Source organism: Colius striatus, chromosome 2 (genome assembly GCF_028858725.1).
Source record: "Colius striatus isolate bColStr4 chromosome 2, bColStr4.1.hap1, whole genome shotgun sequence".
In the NCBI taxonomy this organism is placed as follows: domain Eukaryota; kingdom Metazoa; phylum Chordata; class Aves; order Coliiformes; family Coliidae; genus Colius; species Colius striatus.
The window spans coordinates 89,749,349-89,773,456 of NC_084760.1; the positions used below are offsets into that span (position 1 = coordinate 89,749,349).

A 24,108-nucleotide genomic window follows, 5' to 3' on the forward strand; every position below is an offset into this window, starting at 1 on the left:
GCAGCCAAGATACTGTGCTTGCTTCAGTGGAATAACTTCAGTAACACGTGCAGATTGACATGCAAATAAACCTCTTGAAATTGCACCAGGAGAGGTGGAGAGAGAAAGACAATCTTGATTAAAATTTTTTGAAGGACACTACTATGAGGTGCTTAGTTATGATCAGCTCAACATAAATTATCATATAACCCATTTCCAATGAGAATGCAATATGAACTAAATTTTACACTGATTTATAGCTTATGAAGGCTTCACTGAAAACCCCGGTTGTTTCGCAAGTCCCAGTCACTGCTGACTTTAGGTTTGTTTTCTTTCATTAAACATCTCTGATTGTGCATTAGGGTTGGAAGGTCATAAAACAGGAAAGAAAAGGACTTTCAAAAAAATTATCATCATATGCAAGTGAAAGATTATTCCCCTATGCCAAGTCCTAAACCTGTATTCAGTTTGCCCTAATTCGGCTGCAATGATGACATCACTTCAAATATGATGATGTAGATTCTGAAAAGAAATACAGCAAGAGTGATGTCTGAAACCTTCCTCTTATATTCAGAGATTCTTGATTCTTCCTTTCAGGCAAAAAGCCTCTGCCTGCATGAAGCCACCACTTAGTTTGGCAAGCAGTAACCTACCTTAGACAGCACTCAAAAATACGTTTTTTCCTCTTCATTTTCTAACCTGTTTCAGAGACACTGTGAAAACTCCTGCTAAAAACACACATAGGCTCTAGCAGAGTCCACATTCTGGTCACGGTTACAGCGTACAGACAGAGAAATGGCAGAAATCTTGATTTATTTGTAGTAGTGTAAATGAGACTGGAGTCAAATCTCAGAGCTGAGACCGTATAACAAGACTAGCAACTTGCAAAAGTGATTATGGAAAGTCTATCCCGTAGAATATAACAGTCACATATAGGGATTCACACTTTTAAAGATACTTCAGTTTTGTCTGTAGGCTTGGGGTTTTTAAAATGCTTATTACATGTCATTAATCTGTTCAGACATTATCTCTCCTTAATTTTGCTTGTTGTTTTTAATAGTGTATTTCAAGATATCAGCAAAGTATCTCTCTTCCTTCCTATTAGCACCTCTCATGCAACCCTTAGAACTCGAAGACTTATGTGATTAATAGCTCTGCCAGCAATTCCCATTTAAAAGCTATTCCTGTTTTATCTCTTTTTACCCTGTCCCCGGGTTTCTTCTACTCTCTGTGCAGAACAGCCACTGCCAGTGTCTTCATGCAATCCAAAACTTTGCAACTTTATTTCTCATTATTCCTTTTCCACTTGAAGGTGGTCCTGTTGACTTTGTTTGACTGGATAACTACCAAGTAACTCAAATGTGCAATCCTATAAGTAGCTGAGTGCCCACTATTGATGTAAGCTGAAAGCAGTAATTTAGCACCTTTGAAAGAGCCCAGCACCTTACAGGATGGTGTCAATGTGTTTCAGCCTGCTAAGCTGTGATTTGCCTGTGCCTCTCACTCAGAAGTCAGCATACCTTCTAGTCTTGGGAGTCCAATAAAACAGAGAAAGATACTTAAACAAGATCACATAGGATCTGTCATTAAACAAGCAATGCAGCAGGTTCTTTACTGCAAGCCTCCCAAGCAAGCATTGGAAGTGTAACTTACATTCTCAAAATTATTCTGTCATACCCCTGACAATTTAATTTATTTTATATATATATATATATATATATATACACACACACACCCCCCCTCCTCCATACACGTATATATATATATATAGCTTCTTGCCTCTGTTTAGGTAGCCATGTTTCCTCAATATCTCATTCAGGTGTAGCATGGAAAAGTCTAACAACCCTGGGCTGGCAGCCAAGCTTGCCAGTGACTGACGCTCGCTTAACTGAGCAAAGATTTGCTCTGCTCCAAGCAGGAACCTGACTACACAAGGACCAGCAGTGACAGCGAGGGTGCAGGCTTGCATCCTAACAACGCCGTTTCCAGCTTGTGCTCAGGCAAGTGGAACCAGCACTTAAGCTGAATGCTAAAAGGCTTCAATCTTCCGCTTCTTTCCAATTCACCTCCTGTATAAACCCAGGACTTTTTAGTAAGAGCAGCACATTAGGGTAGTTACATCACTAATCCGGGCATAATTTTAAGCTCAATGAAAGGCAATTTAAATGTCGAAGGAGGAGGAAAGTAGAGAGAGGCACAGAAGAGAGGAGGTAGAGAGGAATGAATTGCTTAGAATACGTTTTTAGAAATGTATTCTTGCCAGTAAATGATAGAAATAAATCAGTAGCATGAAGTCACTGATAGCTGGATTTAAAACAGTGTTTATGACCATTTGCTAAGGGGGCAACATAAAGCATAAGGAAAACTAATAAAAATATAGCTTCCACGAGCAATGATAATGTTAAGCTGTTGGAACAAGTTCTTTGATTTAAATGAAATTACACTTCTCCAAACGCAAACTACAGGCGAATTTAACAAAATTCCTGCCCCAAAGGTTTTACTGTCTAACCAGTCAATGACTGGAGGGTAACAGATAAAAAAAAGTGTGAAGTCTGTGCCCAGCAGAAATATGTGGATACCTAAATCTCATTGCCTCACTTGAAAGAAGAAGAAAAAAACCCCTCATTTTCCATGAAGAACTGAAGAATAACAGCTTTTGTGTAAGCAATTCCATGGGTGCTAACAATTGCCCCCACCAATCTCCCTCCATTTTTCTTTTTAAACTGAGGATACATTTTGTTGAATTGAGGTAATTTAAAGAGGTAAAATGCTCTGGTGGTACTTCAGTTTGAACCCAGCTGGACTAGAGAGCAATAGAAGAAAAGTCAAAGTTGATCTCATGCAGATGATTTCATCAGTATTGACAATTTTGGAATCTAGTCTCTGATGCTTTTCAGTCTTGGAGAGGTTGCTAACTATGACTACAATTTATCAAACATACTAGGAAAATACTGGTTCAAGAACACACCCTTTACACACCCAGTGCCCTCATATTGGGTTTGATGTGCAAGAAACACTGTATCAAGCTCTCAACAACAACAAAGCTAGCCTAGTCTGTGGACTGAGATAACCCCTTGAACTTTTCATCTCTTAAAACTTTGGTTTACATTTCAATTAGGACACAAGAAAAATCCATTTGGTCATGTCAATCTACAGATGACATAGCATGATCATAAAAATCATGGCCAAGCTTAGTACAATTTGTAATCTCAATAGCAGGGAATGATGCTCTAAATTAGAAACATGTGGGTGAGTTATGCGTCTCTACTATCTGTCTTCAGTAAGCCATACACTAAGTAATTTTTTTTTTAATATGTTATCCTTAAGTGACTATAAAAGTCAAAATAAAAATAGCCAAACTAAAGTATACTACGAAATAACCATTAGTGGCAAAAGGCAGGAAAAGCAAGAGTGGATGTGAAACCTTCTCAAAAGATAGTCCACAATCATTTAAGAGATCCTGTGACCAGATTTCTGCTTTGTCCTTCAAGATACAGAAAACCAAGTACCACCAAAAACTTTGTAACCGTGAATACTGAAACATGACTTGTTTGGGGTTCCCCCCCCCCACCCCATCCCTTCCTCTCTCTGGGATTTTTTTGAACCTGGATCTTATAATTGAAAGCCAATGGATTAAGCCTAACACATCAAACCACTGTTAACACCTAGTCTCCCGCAAGGCTGAATCCTAACAACTCTGTTTTCTGCCTACAGTATGTGCAAGCAAGTGGAACCACCACATGCACTGCATGCTAAAGGCCACAGCCTTTGTCTTCTCCAAGTTCTGTCTATTTCAGAGGCTAACATGCTGCAATTAGTCTAATTAATGTGAAACAATGAGCTGTGTTACCACTTATCAAATTGATTGTTCCCCTATCAAAACAAAACAGGCTGGCTTTTTGATGTAATTTCAAGAGATGATTTGAAATGTCATGTTGCTGCAAGCCAATTACCTTATGACTGGAGTCACGGTCAACAGAATACATAATTAGCACGAGTTTGGGAAGGCTGCTTACTGCTAGTATGCTAATTAACTGTCTTTTGTCATAAAACAAAAAGGTTGTAGCTAGGGTTGTGAAACAGGTCTTTTTTTATTTACATTTCTTTGTGCTTATCAATGTGAGGCATGACAACGCAAAAGAATGGAAAATTTTAATTCCACTACTTCAAATTAATACTGAGCTGCAAGGTCAGGCATGGTGTTGGACTTACAAGTAACAGTCAGCTCTTCCATGTGTGACACACAGGTTGGACCCTCTGCCTGGAGTGCGGTAAAATTAAACATCATGGGAACCTCATACTGAAGGGACACTGAGTAGCACCTATGAAACAACTAATAGGCCCTCAGTGGATAGCAGATGCTCCTTTCCAGAAAGGAGGGGAGTACCTGTGATAGCTTGAGCATCTCAGGCACCATCCTGCCAACCCCAAACTGCTCCACAATACCTCTTCAAAAGCACCCTCCAGAATACTGAAAAAAAGTAAACTATAAAGAAATGACATTATTGCTTCTGCTTCAGCATGGTGCTCAAAGAACAAGGGTGTGCGGGATAGCAAATGAACCCAGTAAATTGTTTCATAACTCAGTTGCTGCCATCTCCTCTCTGTTGCCTCATTTCTGTGATAAATTCTGTATTCCTCAGGCATGCGTTAAAGAGCTGATCCTGCATGTCGCTGGATGCCCCCTATATTTGTAGGTTTCAGGGAAAGATGAGGAGCCCATTATTTTGCAGGACAAAGATCAGAAAGAATCCAAACTTAAGAGCTGTCAATGGCTCCCGCTGTGCCCTGTCTCCCCCCAGCACCTCTTCATGTTCTGCCATGAAAAGGTAATGGAGGACAGAAATTAGTGAACCACCACTAATTCCTACCAATTTGAACGCTAGTTTTCTTTTTCCTGCCTATAATTCAGCACTTTATCTAAGGTTTTGCTTGGCCTGAGTGACTCCCGAGAGCAAGATCTGGAATGACTGGAAGTTTTAATGATGATGTTTTGCTAACAGCTGCTGGCTTACAAATCCTCGTATTTGTCGTAAAAACGATTTTGTTTCTCTGTGCATGCTTGGTATGAACCACTACAGAGATAATTCTCATACTTCTTGATAGCCCTTAAAAGCAAGGCAGACATATAAATCATTCTCTTAGAGAGAAGTGTTCAAAATCCAGAGATAAAAGTTGTCAAGCTTGTCTTTTCTGAAGACTCTGTTTAAATTCAGACCCAGTCTACTCTAGGTTCGCATGAAGAACTGTAAAATTTCAAGTCCAGAAATGATATAGAGTGGATCATCTTTAAAATCATATGAAATCATTAGGCAGTTCTACATTACTTTTCCGATTTCCCTCTCTTCCAATCTGAGCTGAACTCAAAGCATAATAAAATTAAGTATGCGTGCAGGAAGGCTAAATTTTTATCTTAAATGCTAAAACCTCTAACGAAGAGGAAAACACTCATTTCTTCTGGTGCTGTCATTTACTAGAATCAACATCATCCTTCCTGTCTTTATTCAGCAGAGAAAACAAAGCTAATCCCAATTTCTAAAGAGCTGGCTAATAAAGGAGTCAAGGGATCATTAGTCTAATTAACTCATTCCTGTTTTCAGTTTACATTTCATTATGCTATTACACTCTTTGAAATGTCAATTTTTAAATACCATAGAAAACTGTTTAACTTATAGACATTATGTTCAACAAATCTAGAGACATATAGAACAGTTATTCAATATTAGTAAATTAATAGTATCCAGGTATGCAACTAAACATCTGCCAGCTAAAACATTATTCAAAACTTGCTTTTACTGATACAAAAATCAGGGAAATACTTCAGTGACACTTGGCCCTTTGCTTTATGCTGGTGCTTTTGCTATCTGAGTATTCTGTTACATTTGGATGCAAGGACATCTACCAACTTTTGGTAATCAGACCATTTCATTCTCAAAAAAAACCCAAAACGGGATAAGCTACAACTTCCTGAAAGGTTTGGTTGGTTTGGGGCTTTTTTTTCCTTTTTATTGGGTGTCTTTCTACAGCTTAATATAATGAGTCACTTACTGTAATTTAAGTCCATTTTTAAATTGATTTAATGAGTCATTGAGTCATTTACTGTCTTTTAAGTCAATTTTGAAATAAACACAACTTCCGTTAAATTGATGGTAGCTTCTGCAACCAGCTGATTGGAAACAATCAACCTGAGTTAACAGTACAGACTTGTACTGCTACACTTGTACAGACAAGTACAAGTTTTATAAAACAATTAAATTCTTCATAGAGATTAAATATTATGCAGTAGTAAGTGTGTGCACACAAAAGCAAACAGGAAGAGAGAAAGCCTGTGGACATGCACACAAACAGACATTTGCCTGTGTATACCTCTGATCATCTTGTATGCACTGGTTATCAATTTGCTAGGGAGAAAACAGCCTTTGCTTAGCATTTAAGCCAGTAAAGCACCAAACGTGCATGACACTACCTATGGCTTGTCCCCAGGCATTTCTGAGATTATTAACATGTTTAAATTAGAACTATAGTTCACAAACTGCTGGACCACAGCATGAGGTATGGAGACATTTTGCCAACGTGCTTCTTTGTAGGAAAATGTCTGGAGGAGTCTGGCATAGTTGAGCAATTAAAATGGACACGACTAGCACTGTCTCCTTAGTGTCCTCTTTTCCAAATGTCCCATGACGAGACGCTCCCTCCACCTGACTCAGCCTCCTCCAAAGATGTCTGCTCTCCTACAAATTTGCACTGTACACACACTATCACCTCAGTACTTGACAGAATCAGGTTATATGTGCCAGACTACACCCAGAACATTATCCCAGTGAAAATGCTAGACATTATGATTCCTTGGCATGTATTTTAAGGGATGCTAATAATTGCTTGTGCTCACTGCAACTCATAGGCAAAATGAAGACAGACACATTGAAATGAGAATGAAGCATGACAGCAGCTCTTACATAAATATGATCCAGGCATCAATTATATCTGCTACAGCATGAGTCCAGTTATTAGTCATGCTGGATAACAGGTAAAGAGATCTGATCTGTATGGATGTGAGTCCCTTCTTGAGTGTTTGGGATTCACTGAACCACTTTCTAAAACTTTCTGATGTCAACTGGCTCCTCCCCACTGCAAAAAGCTCACTAGTTAACTCCCTGGTTATTTTAATTTCTGAGAACTAGAATTTCATTTTCTGAGTAGCCTAGATCATGGTGAGACCTCTACAGCATCTCTACAACACATTCTCTAATTGTGACAGTACGCTAGCATAAGTTTAGCTGTTCTGTGATATTGATGCTAGAGAAATGAAGAAAAGTTCACTTTAATATCCACTTGTGTATCACAGGAAAAGAAGTCCTTGCCAATGCCTAGCAAATGGAACACTACCAGATATCTCATTGGTTGAAGGAAACCACATAGCTATTCACCATCAGTATTTTTGTGTAGCTGTCCTTACATTTTGGGAGGGAAGAGGGTTCAGCTTTTATGCACTCAAGTTTGAAAAGTTTGTCTGAGAATATAAGCTTACATTAGAAACCTCTTACCTGGTAAGGCAGATGACTCCACCTCCAGATGAGACATCAATTCAGAGATACTTATTCAAAATCTGAAATTGAGGTGAAATTTAAACAGTGGCAACCATTCACAAACAACCATATGTTACAGAATCTGTGCAATGGTTTCAGGGATAATAATACAGGGATCTTAGATTTGCAGGGGGCAGAGAGGATGATACAATTCTGCCTTTTGACATTAGCAATAACACACTTCAGGAAAGAGTGCAGCACATGGTTTATTTTTAATGGCCTAACAAGGATTAAACCACAGCCATTACTTAATGTATTTTGAGGAAGCTAATGAAAAATAACATATATATCTGTTAAAAACAAAATACATATTCTTTAATATCAGCTCTGTTTTAGAAGGACTGAATCCAGAGAGGAACTGTGGCTAACAAGGTGCCTGGTAATGCTCTCACAATAACAGGCGAGCATTAGCTCTCATTAATTCATGTTCTTAGTGTTGTTCAGCATCATGGGCTGACCCGACATGATGTAACAGGATGTGGCATGCCAGAATGCATCAAAACGTGTTTGGAATTGTAAAAGTAAACAAACCCTCAACAACTAAACTTCCCTGCAGCCCCTGGTATGGAGCTCAGTATTCCTGATCAGACACTGTCTTAGCTTTATTACCAACGTGTTATACCTCCTGTTGGTTGTTCAATGAGTATTTTCTCTCATCTGTTTTCTAAACCAGCCAAAGCAGGTCAATGCATCTTCATTTAAAAACAAAAGCACAGAATGCTGCTTAAAGCTTTGACTTGCTGGGCTCTTTTATTCTTTCCCTCCATGTATTTCTACCTGATATTACCCAAATCTAGCACTGTCAAGAGAAGACCAAGGCGATTAGGAGATACACACTATTATTTTAGTAAATCCCTTAAACATTATATAATTATTTGAACTTTAAAAAAAAAAACCCTGAAACATTAGAGCAAATGTAAGTACAAAAGCAGGAGCTATGGCACTGTAGGGCCCGTCTAACAAGGTGTTGAGCACCGAAGCCCAGGGGACTCTTGGTGCTCTCGCTGTGAAGATTAGACAAGAGCACTCACGCAGGACACAGCAGGAATATGAAGGGACATGAAGTGAGCAATCCCAGCAGACAGCCTGTTGAAATGTCAGTCAGGCACTCTGCCTCCACCACCTTTCACAGAGCTAAACATCTCTTTATGTCAGAACAAATTGGGCGATCCTCAAATCTTTTTTTCCTCTCCCCTGACTTCAATGCAAAGAGAAGCACTGGGAAGGAGAGGCAGAAAGAGAGCAGGAGGGAGCGTGCACAGACAGTTCAGTTCAGTTCACATGAAAGCGCCCTGACACGCTACAAGACTGAATACTGATATTGGCAACTCTTACAATCTTATCAGAGAGGCAGGAGCAGCAGCAGCCAGCGTCTTACAGACCTTCCCCATTTCCAATTATGCTGGGTGGCTGCTCCTTTCCCAAGCATCCTGTAATGTCCTTTGAAAAGAAACTCCTGGGCCTGATCAAAGGCCACAAAAGCAAACATGTCGTTTCCTCACTTAAAAGTGTTTTTAAACTTAAAAGTGTCATCTTTTTCTTGTTTCTACTCCTGCCTTCCCTCATTAGTCCATCAAGGAGGTCTAATTTTCACTTGCATCTAACTCATTGCTCAAATGGAGACCAGTGAGTGACCACAACCTTATTTTAAATAATTTGGTTTCACTTGCAAAATTCTGTACAGGGAGTGTGGTTGGGTATTTTGACCACAAAAACATACACCAAAGTTATTTTTGCAGCATAACCACAAATAAAGAAACTGACTTCTGTGAGTATTAGAGAGGTCTTAGGATGATTGCGTAGAGATACATTTAAAAATGATCAGATGACTTTCATTCTTTAAAAAAACCCAAAGAGGCTTCAAAGCAAAACATGGAACTCAACATAGTAAAGACAAAGAACTGTGAAATTCCTGGAACACACTTGACTCCAAGAACAGCAAAATTAAGCTACTGTGGTTTTGAGAAACACAAAGCAACCATTCTATAATAAAATATAATTGGTGACCATCGTGCCTGGCCACCTACTCTTGAGATCATGGGTTTATTGTAAGCATGATCATTTGTATAGAACAATCAATTTGTAAGACTTTATTCTGGATGTTACTTTCTAAAAGTTTCCTAAAAGTTCTAATATTAATTGATGCATCAGATGCATTACGTTACAATTTCAAGTTTCTGTTTATGATATTCAGGTAGGTAGATGTCTGTATGTATGGCGTAGACATTAACAGACCATTTACTGCCCATTACCATCAAGAAAAGAAGCCCATACTAGAACAAACTGCAGCATTTCTGGCATTCTTTAAAGGAAGAAAGCTTTATAAGAAAAAAAGGGAATACTACTGATTTTTACAGGTGTTTAATAAAGATAAGCTGAAAAAAAGGTTCACATTTTAAGCTTGGTGATAGCTAAAAATGCATTCAAATAAGTTCAAAAGCAATCTGAAGTCTCCTAAAAATGGGTGTTTAAAAGTATTCAAGAAAACAGTAAAAATGCAAATAGTATTTGTCACATTATTGTGGGATATGGGCCGAAAATGCTCATAAATTCAAAGAATCCTGCTGAGGCAAACTGCATTTCATTTAAATATGACATTATTTGGGAGTCATTAAAACAGAAATAATGTTAATTGGTTGCATTGTAAAGGTTACTATGAGAAAACAGCAAAAGTTTGTCCACAGTAGCATGAGTGGTGCAAGGGTCTGTGAACAAAACACCCTTAATTTTAGTAGCTGTAACATGGGAAATAAAAAACCTTAATGTAATTGATAATTCACTACTGTAGAAATGTTACAGTAAAAATAATGAGGAAGCACCAGTATTTTCAAGAATCTTGGCTCAATATTCTAGCATCCTTTTTATACACTATAATGACACTAACTAAAAAAAAATAAAATAAAAGGATGCCAATAATGACTGATGACTTTCCACCTCAGAAACGTGCGCAATCCTGAGAAAGAAGAAAGTACCCAGTGCCTTGTGATTGCTACAAAATACATACCGCTGCTCTTGTCATTCCATTGAAACACTTTTCCTGATTTTATTAGTTTCTCTGTTTTTAACATTTAAATATAAATCCACCTAATGAGAACTTTAGCCTACACAGAAGTGGCCTAATACGTTGGTTTTAATGTAAAGAACCTAACTCTCACACTTAAGAGCCTAACCTTGCTGAAGAGAGGTGTTTCGTAGGTATAGGTGTGAAGGGCCTCCTGCAACTTGAGTTGATAAGATTTCATTTACATAGATTGACACAAGTCTGTCAATACGCACTTCTAAAACCATACTGAAATATATACTAAATATATACTAAAGATCCCCAAGACTTTGGAGTTGCCGTTTTGAACCTCAAACTGTTCCCTGTAGTCAATCAGTAGCATTAATTGCTGGCTCTTTGTACATGGAAATCAAGTTGTAGATGCATGCAGAACCTTTGATTATGCAGACATTTAGTCAGTGGCTTGACTATTGTGAGCAGTTTTTTGGAGAAGCAATCAAATAAAACATCCCTTTAACCATCTGATGTAGGTAAATCAGCTCCCAGGTCTTAAAATTTGATCCATCTTGCTTTCCTCCAGCTATTAGGTTCATTTGTATTTGTAAAAATCAATTGCATACTCGCCTTAGTCATGCCTTAATTCTGTCAAGGAATTTAAACACATCACACACTGCACTTTTATGTAGCTTAAATTCGGCTATGAAGATCTATTATGGTTCTCAGTTAAAGTAATTCTGCATTGTGCCTCACTAAACTGTAGCTTGCCTGGACATGATTCCAGTCACCTGGGAGGTCCAGGAACTCACCTCTTCCAATCCATGTTGTGTCTGTTCCCTTCTCAAACATGTTGAGTCTTGTGGTCCAAGGGGATGGGGAATAGGGCTGGGATGTTAGATGGACGCCTATTAATGAGGCCAAAGTCGCTCAGACATGCACACCTTGCTCCCCAAGTCAGCACTGCTGATGCCACCTTTGTCAGCAGCTATGGCCAAGGAGGATTTTGCGGAGGACCCAGCAAAATGCTCGGTAGTTAGGCACAGTTCTTGCCTAACACCTTCTTTCAGAGCTCAGCATTACTACTATTCAACCTCTGTTTCTAATAAATGTCCTTTTTGTTTCTTAATGATAGTGCGATCTGTAACACTCCATTTTCCCATCTCTCAGAACAGACGTGTGGCCTTTCCTGAAGATGTTCTGATTATAAATCTGAATAATGTCTAGAGGCTTTTGCCAAAGACCTCCACAACTGGCCCAATCTGTATCACACCACACAGAACACCATCTCCCAAAATCTTCATGTGGACCAAACCAATTTGTATTCACATTATTTTCTTTGAGTTTGAAATTGATTTGTGATGTTCTCTCTGAAGGCTCACAATTTATATAATTTGCCATTATTCTTGCATAACACACTACTCCACACCGTGGGCTAAATTCTTCACCACGGAAACAGGTCAGGCATGGGCTTAACTGTAAGCACAAGAGATCCCGTGAGACATCTGTGCTATTGCTCACAAGCTATACTTAAGCATATGCTTGTTTACTTTGTCATGCAATTGCCTATGCCTAACATAGCTTCTTGGAGCTATTAAAAGTGGACACACAATAACTGCAAGCAGAATCAGGCTTATTGTCTCCACAGATTTGCACTAATGTACCAGTGTCTCAAGACATCACTTCATTTTCACAACAAGGAAGAGATCTAATTTCTGCAGATTTGTGTAAAAAGCAATTTGGAAACTTTGCAACAACAATATTGCTTCCCATAAATGTCAAATTGGTAAAAACATCATAAGAGGTAAACATAGCACATTCACAATATATTTTTTTCTATCTTAAGTACCAGCATTATTCAAAGACATTATACTGCTAAGTATCCAAATAATTCATTCATTTTAAGGACCAAAGGCGTAATATTATTTTGTCAAATTAAGCTCTTTTCCAAATCCCTCTTTTCCACTTAAACTGGGGGAACAAAGGCATCTGAAAATGCACCTGCACACAAGGTTTTTATTTTCAGTTGTCAGGGTTTGTTCGGCTCCAGTTGGGGTGCACACTTGCCTTCTTGCCAACTACCAAAGCACAAAAACAATTACAATAATAATTGTAAATCCCTGCTTTGGATCATAAAATGAGCCTCAGACATCACCATCTTATTCCTACCTTCCATTGCTGACAGGAAGGAGAAGGTTGGCGAGGGAAAACATTGCTTACTTTCAACTTACTGGCACCACTGTAATAGAGTATCTCCAGCTACAAAGAACTTGTAATAACTGAAAGTGACTGTTTAAAATGATAGCAAAGATCAAAAGTTCTGACTATGTCCCACCCCCAGCCTACCAAACAGACTGGTTTTAAGCACACCGTCTTAATTGATGAACATCAGGACTTTGTGGTCATTTCACACTCCCTATAAATGAAGACTTGATAACAGTTATTGATCTCAGTTTTCCTGGAAGAGGATCCCTGGGCTCAGCAGTGAGCAGTTTTGCTTCTCTCAGTTCATAAATACAAGAATAGGGCTATTGCTCAAATGCCACTCTAACTGCTGAAAATGAAATAAAAGTAAGATTTCAGTGCAGTGTGGAAGCAATACAGGTGTATTTCCACAGGGTTTTTTGAGTAGATAGCCCGAAGTTAATATAATCTCAAATTTCCTTATGGGAAATACAGAATTGCCACAGCTGACCCCTGCTATCATTTGAAAATATTTCTTAGTGAATGTCTACTCAAACCACATAAGTATTTAAGTTACTGTTCTTATTTATTTATTGATCTTCTTTGTGTTACTGTAGAACTTGAATACGCCTGAACATTAGGAATTCTGCCTAACAGAAACGATGGGTCTACAAGCACTTCTGCTGCCCAGGCAAGAAGCTGAGGCGGGGAATGGGAAGTGTTGGGTCGTTGTATCACAAGAAAGAGATGAAAACAACTATTGTATCTCCTTATTCTTATTTTTATTATTATTCTTTACTCTTTTTTACATCTTATTCTTTTGTCATTCAAAACTTTTCCCCATATTCCTTCTTCCTAAAACTCTGCTATTGCCTGGTCAAATCAAAACCTGATATCTAAAACCTCCTGTGATGCTGCCAGAAGTGTCTACACCACTGATAAGATATGATCACATGATTTAAACAGAGAAAATTAATCTCCTCTCTCTCTTTCCATCTCCCATTCCTCAAAATCGGAAACACAATCTCTACATTTCCTGACCCCCAGTTCAGGTTAAAGCCAGATGTTGAAGAAGAGACCTAGAAAGAGGTGCACATCCCTTCCAACGTGGATTTAAGGGGAAGCTACACAAGTAGATGAACTGTTGAACTCGGTACTCCCTCTGAAAAACATATTTCATTGGGATTGTTAACGCACAAAATAAGTACCCAAAAGATGTAACTGAATTCTCAAAAATGAATTAAGAATGTATTGCCATCTCCAGTAAAATAATGAAAGTAGAGAAATTAAGAGGCAAGCATAACTTTTTGAATTGTAAAATAGGTTTATAGGTCTTCTAATAACAACTTTTACTCAAACCTTACATAAATAGGCTTATATGATACAAATATTATGTGGGCTATGTGGAAACTACAAGGTCCCTAATCATGTTTAGGGATTACTTGACAGAGTAGAGACATTTCATTCCTATTGGACCTAGGGATTACAGCAAAGAAACATCTAATATTCCATTTTTTAATTTCATGCATTTTTTATTTACCTTTAATGATGCTGTATATATTCATCATCCTGAAATATTAAAACAGTATGAAAAAAAGTAATAAATTGGTGGAAAATTTAAGGAATGGGAATGCAACAGCACGCAAATCATACACTATCAAGTGCTTGATACACATTTAAAATTACTGCCTAGTACAGCAAAGCCAAATTCCTGGCAGATTTCTGAAGCGCAAAGTCACAATAAGAAGATCAGCAGAACAGACTGAAATAATAGAATATTCATCCCCCTAATCCATATGCAATTCTTTAGGGCTTTTTTTTAACAATGCATATGAGGTCTGACTGTATTCAGGATTTAAATAAGTTGTCTCTCTCTCTCTCTCTCACACACACACTCACTCTGTATTTTCTGGTTAAAAAAAAAGTATATACAGTTATCATTTCTGCTCTACTGCACCCACATTGACAAGGTTAGCACATCTCACACCTCAGATGAAACAATAGCATTTTAAACAACAAAAGTGTTAAAAGAAATACATTTATTCATACCATTGAAACCTCCTGCAACACCTTTGTTGGAAGGACAGGGTCCAGTTTGCATGGGAAAGGGATATTTAATTTTTTTAACCCTTTCCTACTTTATTATAAATAATTACTGGTTAATTTAAAGCAAATTCACATTTAGTTATTGGCAATAAAATTTTGAAACCGGTATTAAATCTTTGAGATCATGCCTTTCTCTCTAGACAGATGTAATTTTAGATCTAGTATTGTATAAAGGGACAGAGACCTAGAGACGAATAAATCACCACTCAAAAGACAGATGCTGATGATATTAATGATACATGTAGAAAATGTGCTTGAGGATGGGCAACAGGGAGGTATAGCATAAAACTTCCATTGCCATGCATGAGCTTACTGAATTACTTTCAAGTAGTGCAAAGCTACAGTTGAGTTACAGATGTTCCTCCAAACAGGAGTATGAAGAAATTAATGTCCTATCATACAGACGTACAAACCCTGATCTTCAGATCAAGCTGGTTTTACACAGGTTTAACTCTGATTAGGCTGCAGAACACCAACATCATGAATAGGTGATAAAAACTAGAGATACAAAATACAGTAATATACACATGGACTTACTAAATGAAGGTGTCTATATTATGATGGCAACATATAGAAAACAGCTTTCACAACCATCACAACAGTTCTCCTAACAACTCTGCCAGTGAGGCAAAGGAGCACTAGGATAGGTGACGGTACACAGAAAGTCCTCTGGGAAGTGAGAAAGAGCAGCCACATCCTGTCAAGACCTCTATACCCAAGTGTAGTTATATGCTGTTTGTATTAACAGATCTCATGAGGAACAGCCTGGAGTATAAATTGGTGCTGTGCATTTAGCAAGGTTTCTACCTGGTGAGGGACATATTGATTCAATTCCCTTCAAGTCATGCTCACGTGTTATTAGCCAAACTGTGTTATCAGCTGATATTGCCATTCAAATTGCCAGATTACTGTTTTAATTTGATACAAACCAAACAAGCAATGTAAAACACCTAATGAAATATTTTCTTTTTGGTAAGGAACCTACTTTTCTTTGGTAACAAACTGCTGTGATTGATGCAGCTGTGACATAAATACTGTGATGTCCACCTACTGACACACAGTCCAAACTTATCGGTGCTTATTGCTTATAGGTATCTAATTAGTAATGATAGATTGGTGAGGAGGGGAAGTCATAACCATACTGAAACCAGCAGGAACAGTCCAGAAACAACAGGGCTAGAACACATCCATCCTGTTCATATATTTTGCAGGCACATGAGTAAAATAACAAGCCTTTTTAGAAAGGATTGGATCTACACTAGTGAGAAAGATGTTAACTTGTATAGGGAACTAGAAGACAAATGAACATCAAACTTCTGCTAGAAAATACGATGAATAAACAGGGTCTATTAATGCACACTGAACTTTGGAGAGAAGTCTGATAGATGTTCTGCAGAGCTGCATTTGATCAGATCTGAATGTAAATAGCACATGTGGCAGCATCTTTTCTACAAATATACCAGTTTTTAAAAACAGGACAATTAAAAGTACGCATTTCATTTTTGTGGTAGAGGGAAAAAAAAGGCTACAGAAGGAAGCAGGGATTTACTAAAGAGGAATGAAGAGTAACCAGTGAAAATTAGGGTATCCCTGAAAGTTATTCTTCCTCTGCTATCCCGTATTTTGCAAGACATAACACGTGCCTATGTGAGCCTTTATTTCAGTGAAGACAAAACCTCTTTCTGACAGAAAATACTAGAAAAGAACAGAGAAACTTTTGCCCAAATTTCAAAACTTTGTTCCAAAGCACAAAGCTACTAAAGCTTTTCTACAAGTGTTTACAAATATGGTAACTGCCTTTTAATGTGCACAATGAACACTTTGTTTCCCTTGTTTAGAGAAACAGTTCAACCACTTTCTTTAGAAAGTTTCTAAGCCAGCAATGTGAGACATATATTTGCAATATGAAAGTTTAATCCTACTCATTAAAACATGAGAAACTTATAATTAATTGAGAATGGAGTCAATAATGAGAACATTCTTCAGTGTAAAGATGTTAGTACTATCAGCTTGCAATATGGGAATTCGTTATAGAAATTGCAGTATGGAAAATTACAAGTCAGTTAAAAAGAAAACCAAAAATAACAGTCTAAAAGTTTTTTCCTTGGGTCCAATCTTTAAAACACATATTTTAAATCCTCAGAAGCTACATTTTCCCAGTTGTCAAATGAGAGAATACATTACATTGTTTTCCTGTGATGAGGAATAATTCAAGGTCTTACACTGCCTGATTAATCTCACAACCAATATTTAGAAAAGGTTTCTCTTTGAGCTAATCAAACTTGACAAAACCAGTCTTCAAACTATGCTACATTCACCGATTTGTAAGATTTAAAAAACTTGTGTTTCATTAAATGCATTTTAAATTAGCAACAGCTCTAAATCCACCTGCTTATGAGACCCTCTGAATCTCACAGACAGTATGAGGTAGATAGAAAACCCAACCATGCAGATCAAAATTACTAGGACAAACTTCTTGTTTAAATTAAGGATGCCCATTTTAGTCTTAAGATAGCACCCAGTCATATCCCCATTGCTTACATTACATCGAATTTTGGGGGGTTGATGCTGTTGTTACCTAGTTTACTTTTTCTTCTGGAGCTACCTAACTGCCTTGACCTTACTGGAAAAGGAATGTTCAGTGACTCCTCCAAACAATGCTTATTTCTTTATACGTATGAAAGAGGATGACTTTCAAGATACTATTTTACTACATGCTCAGGCTTTCAGTACCACAACAGCAACATTAGGTTAAGGGATCATTACTTGAGTAGAGCAATGCTGTGACAGTACAGCGATTACCATGAGGACAACAGGTAGGGAAGCACTATGACACTGACTGGTAGGGAACACAGTGTTGGGAAGCATGTAAATAACCTCCCAATCTTCACCTTCGTTACCAGTTAGTGTTGGCAGTTTCCTTTCTTTCTGTGAGTGGCCATAGGTGTGTGCACAGAAATTTTCCATGGTTTGAGAAAGCGTTTAAATTTGCTTGCCCGACTCTCAGGACTGCAAGAGATTCCTGAGTTAGCAGAGACGAGCAAGAGGAAGAAAAACATAGGAGAGGTATCAGTATTCATTCTCTGTTGCAAATATTCCAAAGGGACATCAGGCCTCAAGCTTATTCTTCTTCTCAAGTCATACTTAAGTTATACATGAATAAGTTTGTGAGCTACTAACTACCCTTTATGTCTTCATGGTTGCATCCAACAGAGAAACTGTGTTTCAATATAAGCAATGCCTATGATCAAATATTATAATACAATACTCTATTAACAAAGACTCACGTGTATTAGACGTTGTTCTGCAAATCTTTTTTCAGACTCAAGGAAGGATATCTAAATATTGGGTAACACACATTGACTGGAAGGACTATCAGCAAGTTTCTCTGTTTGTTTATATAAATGGCCCATTGCTTTTTAAAACACTTCAGAGCACTTAACTAAAGCAAACAGGCACTTGAACTTTAAATATCCAGCAAGAGAAGCTATTGACAAGTATGACTTTACATAGTAAATCCTAATATCTTTGCGACCTTACATTCATACAGTCTCTTCATGAAGAGAAACACCAGGCTCTCATCTCAATTTCAGCTGTACTGCATGCAGAGTGAGACGGGTGAGCAATTGTCTACCCCTCTTTGATTTCTTTCTGGTAAAGCAAACTGCTTCATTTTTTTCATATTGGCAGGGGAGGGGGGGTGGGGGGGAGTGGACCGTAGGCTCATTGCAATCCTTAGAGAGCAGCTTCTGCTTTTAAAATCTTATTCTCTCTCCAGTTTGGCCTTTCAAGTAGGATTTTCCCATCTTATGAACTTCCTTTTCAACTCCACAGGTAGCTAAGCCTTGATCTGGGAATACAGCATTTACCAAACACCATCCTATTAATTCCCAACAGGTGAAAAACGCTGTGGAAATAGGTTGCTAGGCTGAGCAAAAAGGTGCCTTTGGTAAGCGGTCTTGTAATGGCATAAGTATCATGTGCATCTTTTAGGTCTTCGTACTTACGACACGCTCCCCGGAGACTGCATTATGTACAATTCCACTGGTGATTTCCTGACCCATGTTGGTGTGATGTGATTCACATTATACCCCCTATCTGCTGACAAATCAGCACCCAAATTGAATAATCTGAAAGATCATGCTGTAGCTCTGGACAATATATTTTTTGGAATTGTTACAGTTTCATACAGGTCAAGCAACATACAACCTCATATCCAGATTATGTCAATTCAGGTTTGCTGTATGCTCTGACAGGTTACTTTTATGCAATTCGAGGAAAAGCAATGTTCAGAAGGAGAACTTCACTGATGAATGTCAGTCTAGCTCAAGTGCCAAGTTGGCCCTGAGAACCAAGGTGGTGATGCTTAAAACAAGTTTTCCCATTCAGTAGCAGGTATATCTCATTCCTAAAATCCTCCAGTACATTTTGATTTCTCTCCGAATGTGTTTTGCAGGCATCCTGCATAATGTGTCAGAAGAAAGGTGATAGAATAAACCTGTACTTTAACCTGGTAATTACTATCTTTGGGAGGGAGGGGGGGAAAGTATTTTTAAGCTGTATTCAGGAGTTCATTAGACACACTGGGTGAAATCTGAACTGAACTGCAATGTTCGCTTGTTTCAGAGGACATGTCACATATTCTGAAAGCAGTACTGGCTGTTTGGAATTTGTACTTACTAGTCTAACAATGAACATTCTTGAAATCCTAGTTTGTTAAGAAAAAACCCAGTAGATGCAGTTGAGAATATGAACTACTTAAGTGCTAAAGCCTTGGTATATGCATAGTTCCTAAAAGAAATAGCTTTGAAAATTCTTCTAAATATCTTGTAAGTTATAATTGGATTTTAATGTATAAAATGGCTGAGTAATTTAAATGTTTGGAAAAGAAAATCGTCTTTCCTCGAGTTTATGAAGTGGTAAGTCTATTTCTTAGAATGACTAACTATGAATCCTGTTTTCAAATACAAGTGTCTATTAGCATATGCTCCCCACAGCTGACATTGTAACATCATGCAGTTTTACTAAATTAATGTTACAGGGCCCAATTGTCCACTTTCCTCTTGAGGAAGTGCCTTGGTTTCTAGAGAAATAGTTTTCCTACTCTTAAACAAAAAGTGAAATTGGTATTAAGCTCTTCTCATGAAGTATTTTGGTCTCCTGAATGACAGAAATTAGAATTGTATGTACAGAACACACATCATGACATTTTCCCTGGAAACTGAAAAAAAAAAAACCAAACCCAAACAAAAGAAATAGTAACATTCAAGGATAATGTAATACTCATTCACTTAAAGAAAATTTTTTAGTAGCAAAAGCCTATTAGAAAGACAGATGAAGTGTAGCCACGACAGCATAAAGCATGCTTTTGGGTAAGAATGCCCCAAATAACATCCCATTTTAGAACTGTGATAGGAATATGACAAAAGAAAATGTAATTCAGTTTCAAACACACTGCAAATAAGCAACAAGATCTAATTATATAGAAAGCTCTTCAAGATCCCATGGCTTCAGTAGAAATGAATTAACGGGTGAAATTAAAGAACAGAAAAAAAATTTAGACAAGATGAACTGAGAGAGAAAAAGAGACAAAAGCAGTGAAAAGAAACAGATCTAGGGAAACACTGGTCTACTTTATTCTAATAATAGGGTCATCAACAGAGTACCTGTATGCACTAACATCTAATTTGAGCATCCTGAATCCTAATCGTATTTCCAGAGATAGTAACTACATACCAAAAAAACCCCAAAACCTTAAATTGCTTGTTACTAGAAATAGATTGATTTGCATGGGAAAGGTGAGAGTTAGATTGCCATTTCATTTATGAATATTAAGATGATAAAATGAAGTCCGAGTGGGAAAAAATGTTAACAGTAAAAGGCCTGACTATGTACATCTCAACATCTGACAACCTAGGTCAGGGGCAAATAACACAACCCTGTCAGAAGCTTGGGATCGTTCCAGTACAAGTAGAAGGATCTGCTCATGTGGAGCAACGTCCAAAGCTGCAGTCATGCCCAACTTGTCTATTTCTCATTATCAAAACTTGCTGGTACACGTGGTCGCCTACTCTGTTTATTCTTAAGCATGTGAATGTAAAATGATCAAAGAAATATGAGTTTACCCTGCTACAGAAGCTAATTGCCAGAGTAATCCAACGTGGTGCATGCTGAGCGTAAGAGACGATGGCTGATATACTTCACCCAGCACATTTTGAACTGCTGCTGGTTTTAGGGTTTAAATTGTTTACTAAACGCTAACTTTACCCATGGCTTGAGTTTTTTTGGAGATGTGGGGGTGAATGGGTGGTGTTTAATTTAAGCAAATCATCAAGGTATTAGAAAAACAGCAGTTAATTTACCCTCTGCTTTAGAGAATGGCTCAGGGATCTAAATTATTGTTTTCCCAGACACCCAGCTCTATGCTAAACATTGTCAGAATTGTTCATTCTCTGAACGCTACATGTGGAAACTCCTATTTTTGTGTTCTAACACTTTAAGTACAGTTATTATATAGTTAAGAGCCACCCTGGTGTTTTTCAAAACCATACTGAAGTATGAGATTGTCCTCTGTTTTAAAGTAAGAGTTTATTCTACTCAAGACAGCAGCTTGTCAGACTTCTAGGACCTTCAGCCACTGATGTGTCTCTCATCTGTAACTAACACGTTTCCTTGTTTGAACTTATAGAACGTTTACAGCAGCAAAAATACATTTACTTAACATAACTAAAACACTGTCTCTGATCACCCTGGACTCTCAGCAAGTTCAAGCGCAGGACTAAAATTTGAAAAGTTGGCTTTAAGATTAAGCATGAGCCATTGCTGTGTCTGAAGTGATACACTTCAGGAAGCAAACCACCCCACTCCACCCCCCCACACCCCCGCCACTGCTGACTGCGGTCTCCCACCACCCCCAGCAGCTCCTGTGTGTTCGTTCCACCAGACAAATGGCAGAGAAGAGAGAGCAAACCCCTCCGTGGACTCACCATCCTTTTCTAGTCACATTCACTACGCATTGCATTAGAAAATCGTAACGGTGTTAAAATATTTTGGCAGGATTTGTTATGGCCAGATCACTCACTTCCTTTGGGACACACAAAGCCTCCTCTGGCAATGAAACAGCCCAAATGTCAGCAAATCCTATAGAACAGAAAACGGTCTGTCAATGTAAAGCCTAAATGAATCTCCAATTAAACAAAACAAAACTCTGTAACATAAAAAAGCACATACAGAGAAAAGAAACAACCTAGAAATGTTTGTTTTTTATTAAGGTTTTGTGGTTGGGGTTTTTTTCCCACCACCCTCCAGAAACTTTTTAACAGCATTACAATGTATCCATCACAAGGTGCTATTAGAGCACAAGCTCACTCCAAGTATTACCAATTCACGGACAGATTAGAGGGCACATTAATAACATAGTTAATATGAAGTGTTTAGAGCCTTTACATCGGTGACAAATACGACTCAGCCAAATTTCCTGACCATTGAGGCCACGGAGGAACAATTTGGTAGATTTCATCAACAGTTCTAATTATGTTCCTGTCAAGTCGAGAACAAAGTAATCCATAACTGGGGGGCTGCTCAGAGACAGTGCCACGCGAGAGTAATTTATGCCCAAGACACAGGGCCCTTGCTGTAGTTAGTGTGCACAGCGCTTGACTAACAAGTGGGTTCACAAAAAGGAATTTATTAGGGGAAGCGCAGCCCTCCTGCCCCGAGAGGCTATCAGGTGCAAGCTTAGGAGGAGCTATGAGGCAAAATCTTCTTGTTTATACAAGCATCCGAAGTCCATGCTGGCCTCAGCAGGTTTTAAGACATGGGATTTCAGCCCAAAGCACAGCACAGGCTTCTGCCGGAGCTAGGTGAGCCCGATGCTGAGGCCAGGGTATGACCCAGAGCTTTTAAAAAACATTTCAGTCCTTGGGATGCTGGCAGCACCACCTCAGAGGCTGAACAGTACTGGTGTCCTTCTGCCAGCCTATAAATAACACACTAATGAAAGATGCAAAGGGGTTATTAGTAACAGCAAACTAAAATGTCACAATACACAACGCATTTCTTACTGCAGCTCGACTAGGAAACAGGCTGAGAAAGTGGAGGAGAGAGGGTAAAAGGAGAGGAGCCGTCATGTAATTGAGTCATTTTCCACTGTGATCTATATTGGGATGCGGCTTCTATCTTTTCAAACAGGATCATTTTATCTATGCCACTCTTGTTGCATTTTGCAAAAAGGTGGGAATGTCTCCCTAGCAAAGCCTGGCAGCGGCCATTCAGGACCGGCTACTTGTTTAAGTAGTCAGATATCAATTAGAGAAAGTAAAATGATGCATTTCAAATGTAATTAAGAACAGTATCTGTAAACACAGGGAAAAATAACATTAGCAAAAATTAGATTCATGTGCTAAGTACAAAATGCTTAATGGGTTTTAAAGCATCCTTTTCTGAAGGTAGCTGTGGGCCTACCCTGCTGTCAGCAGTTTTAGATTTTTATTTAACAAGACAAAAACCCCATATAACTTAAAAAAAAAAAAAAGGGTCATTTTACATCACTTTCTCTGGCAGCGAAGAAACAAGCTTATAAAAGCGTTACCAGCTAAGTAAAGCGACAGCCTGCTTTAGTGGACCAAACATCAGCTGAGGTAAGGGGAACGCTCAAACTGAGGACCCGTTTTTCAGAGATTGATTTGCTGTGCAGACCGAGAAGGTCAGTTTATTCACCTACGTTCCCCAGCAGCAGAATGGGTGCAAGTATGTGAAGGCAAGGACTTTGTCATCACGTGACATATCTTACTGATGGATCTTTAGTGGTACAAAGATGTTACTAGCTTTTTACTGAACTATTGGTTTTACTTCAGCTTTTAAAATACTAGCCTCACAATGGCACAGAGAGAATGTAGCACACAGCTGTGGAGTATCAAAGCCCTGAGCTCCTCCTTCCACACTCTACTAAGGTTTCTGATTCAAATTTTCTTTAACCTGTAAATTCTCTGCTGTCAAGTTTAGGGAATCTCCCAGCACTTACTGCACAGGACAGTATTAGTCTCACGCAACCAAAGTTTCACAGAATTATGATTACTTGTAACCTTCGCATCCAAGGACTAAAAAAATTACACTTTACAAGCATTGGTGGCTTAAACTTCACAAAGAGGCAAAGAGAAAAAGGGAAGGATACGATCCCATTCTGCAGATGTGAAAAGAGAAACCTCCCCAGCAAATCAGACAGACAGTAATTTGGAAGCCAAGCGATGCCTGGACATT

The 24,108-nt window shown here is 38.3% G+C and overlaps 1 protein-coding gene across 5 annotated transcripts in view; it reads right to left on the reverse strand.

The window, feature by feature from the left end:
• ESRRG (estrogen related receptor gamma) overlaps window positions 1–24,108 on the reverse strand; it is a 389,975-nt gene that overhangs the window by 214,595 nt on the left and 151,272 nt on the right. For 2 of the 5 annotated variants that reach the window (XM_061991442.1, XM_061991439.1), the window contains one exon: window positions 21,932–21,990. The exons of 2 other annotated variants lie outside the window; for them this stretch is intronic. Coding sequence is in view for 1 of the 3 variants with exons in the window: in XM_061991438.1 (XP_061847422.1) it covers window positions 21,837–21,871 (35 nt within the window). In the remaining 2 variants the exon portion in view is untranslated. One more of the 5 variants, XM_061991438.1, reaches the window with a different exon arrangement.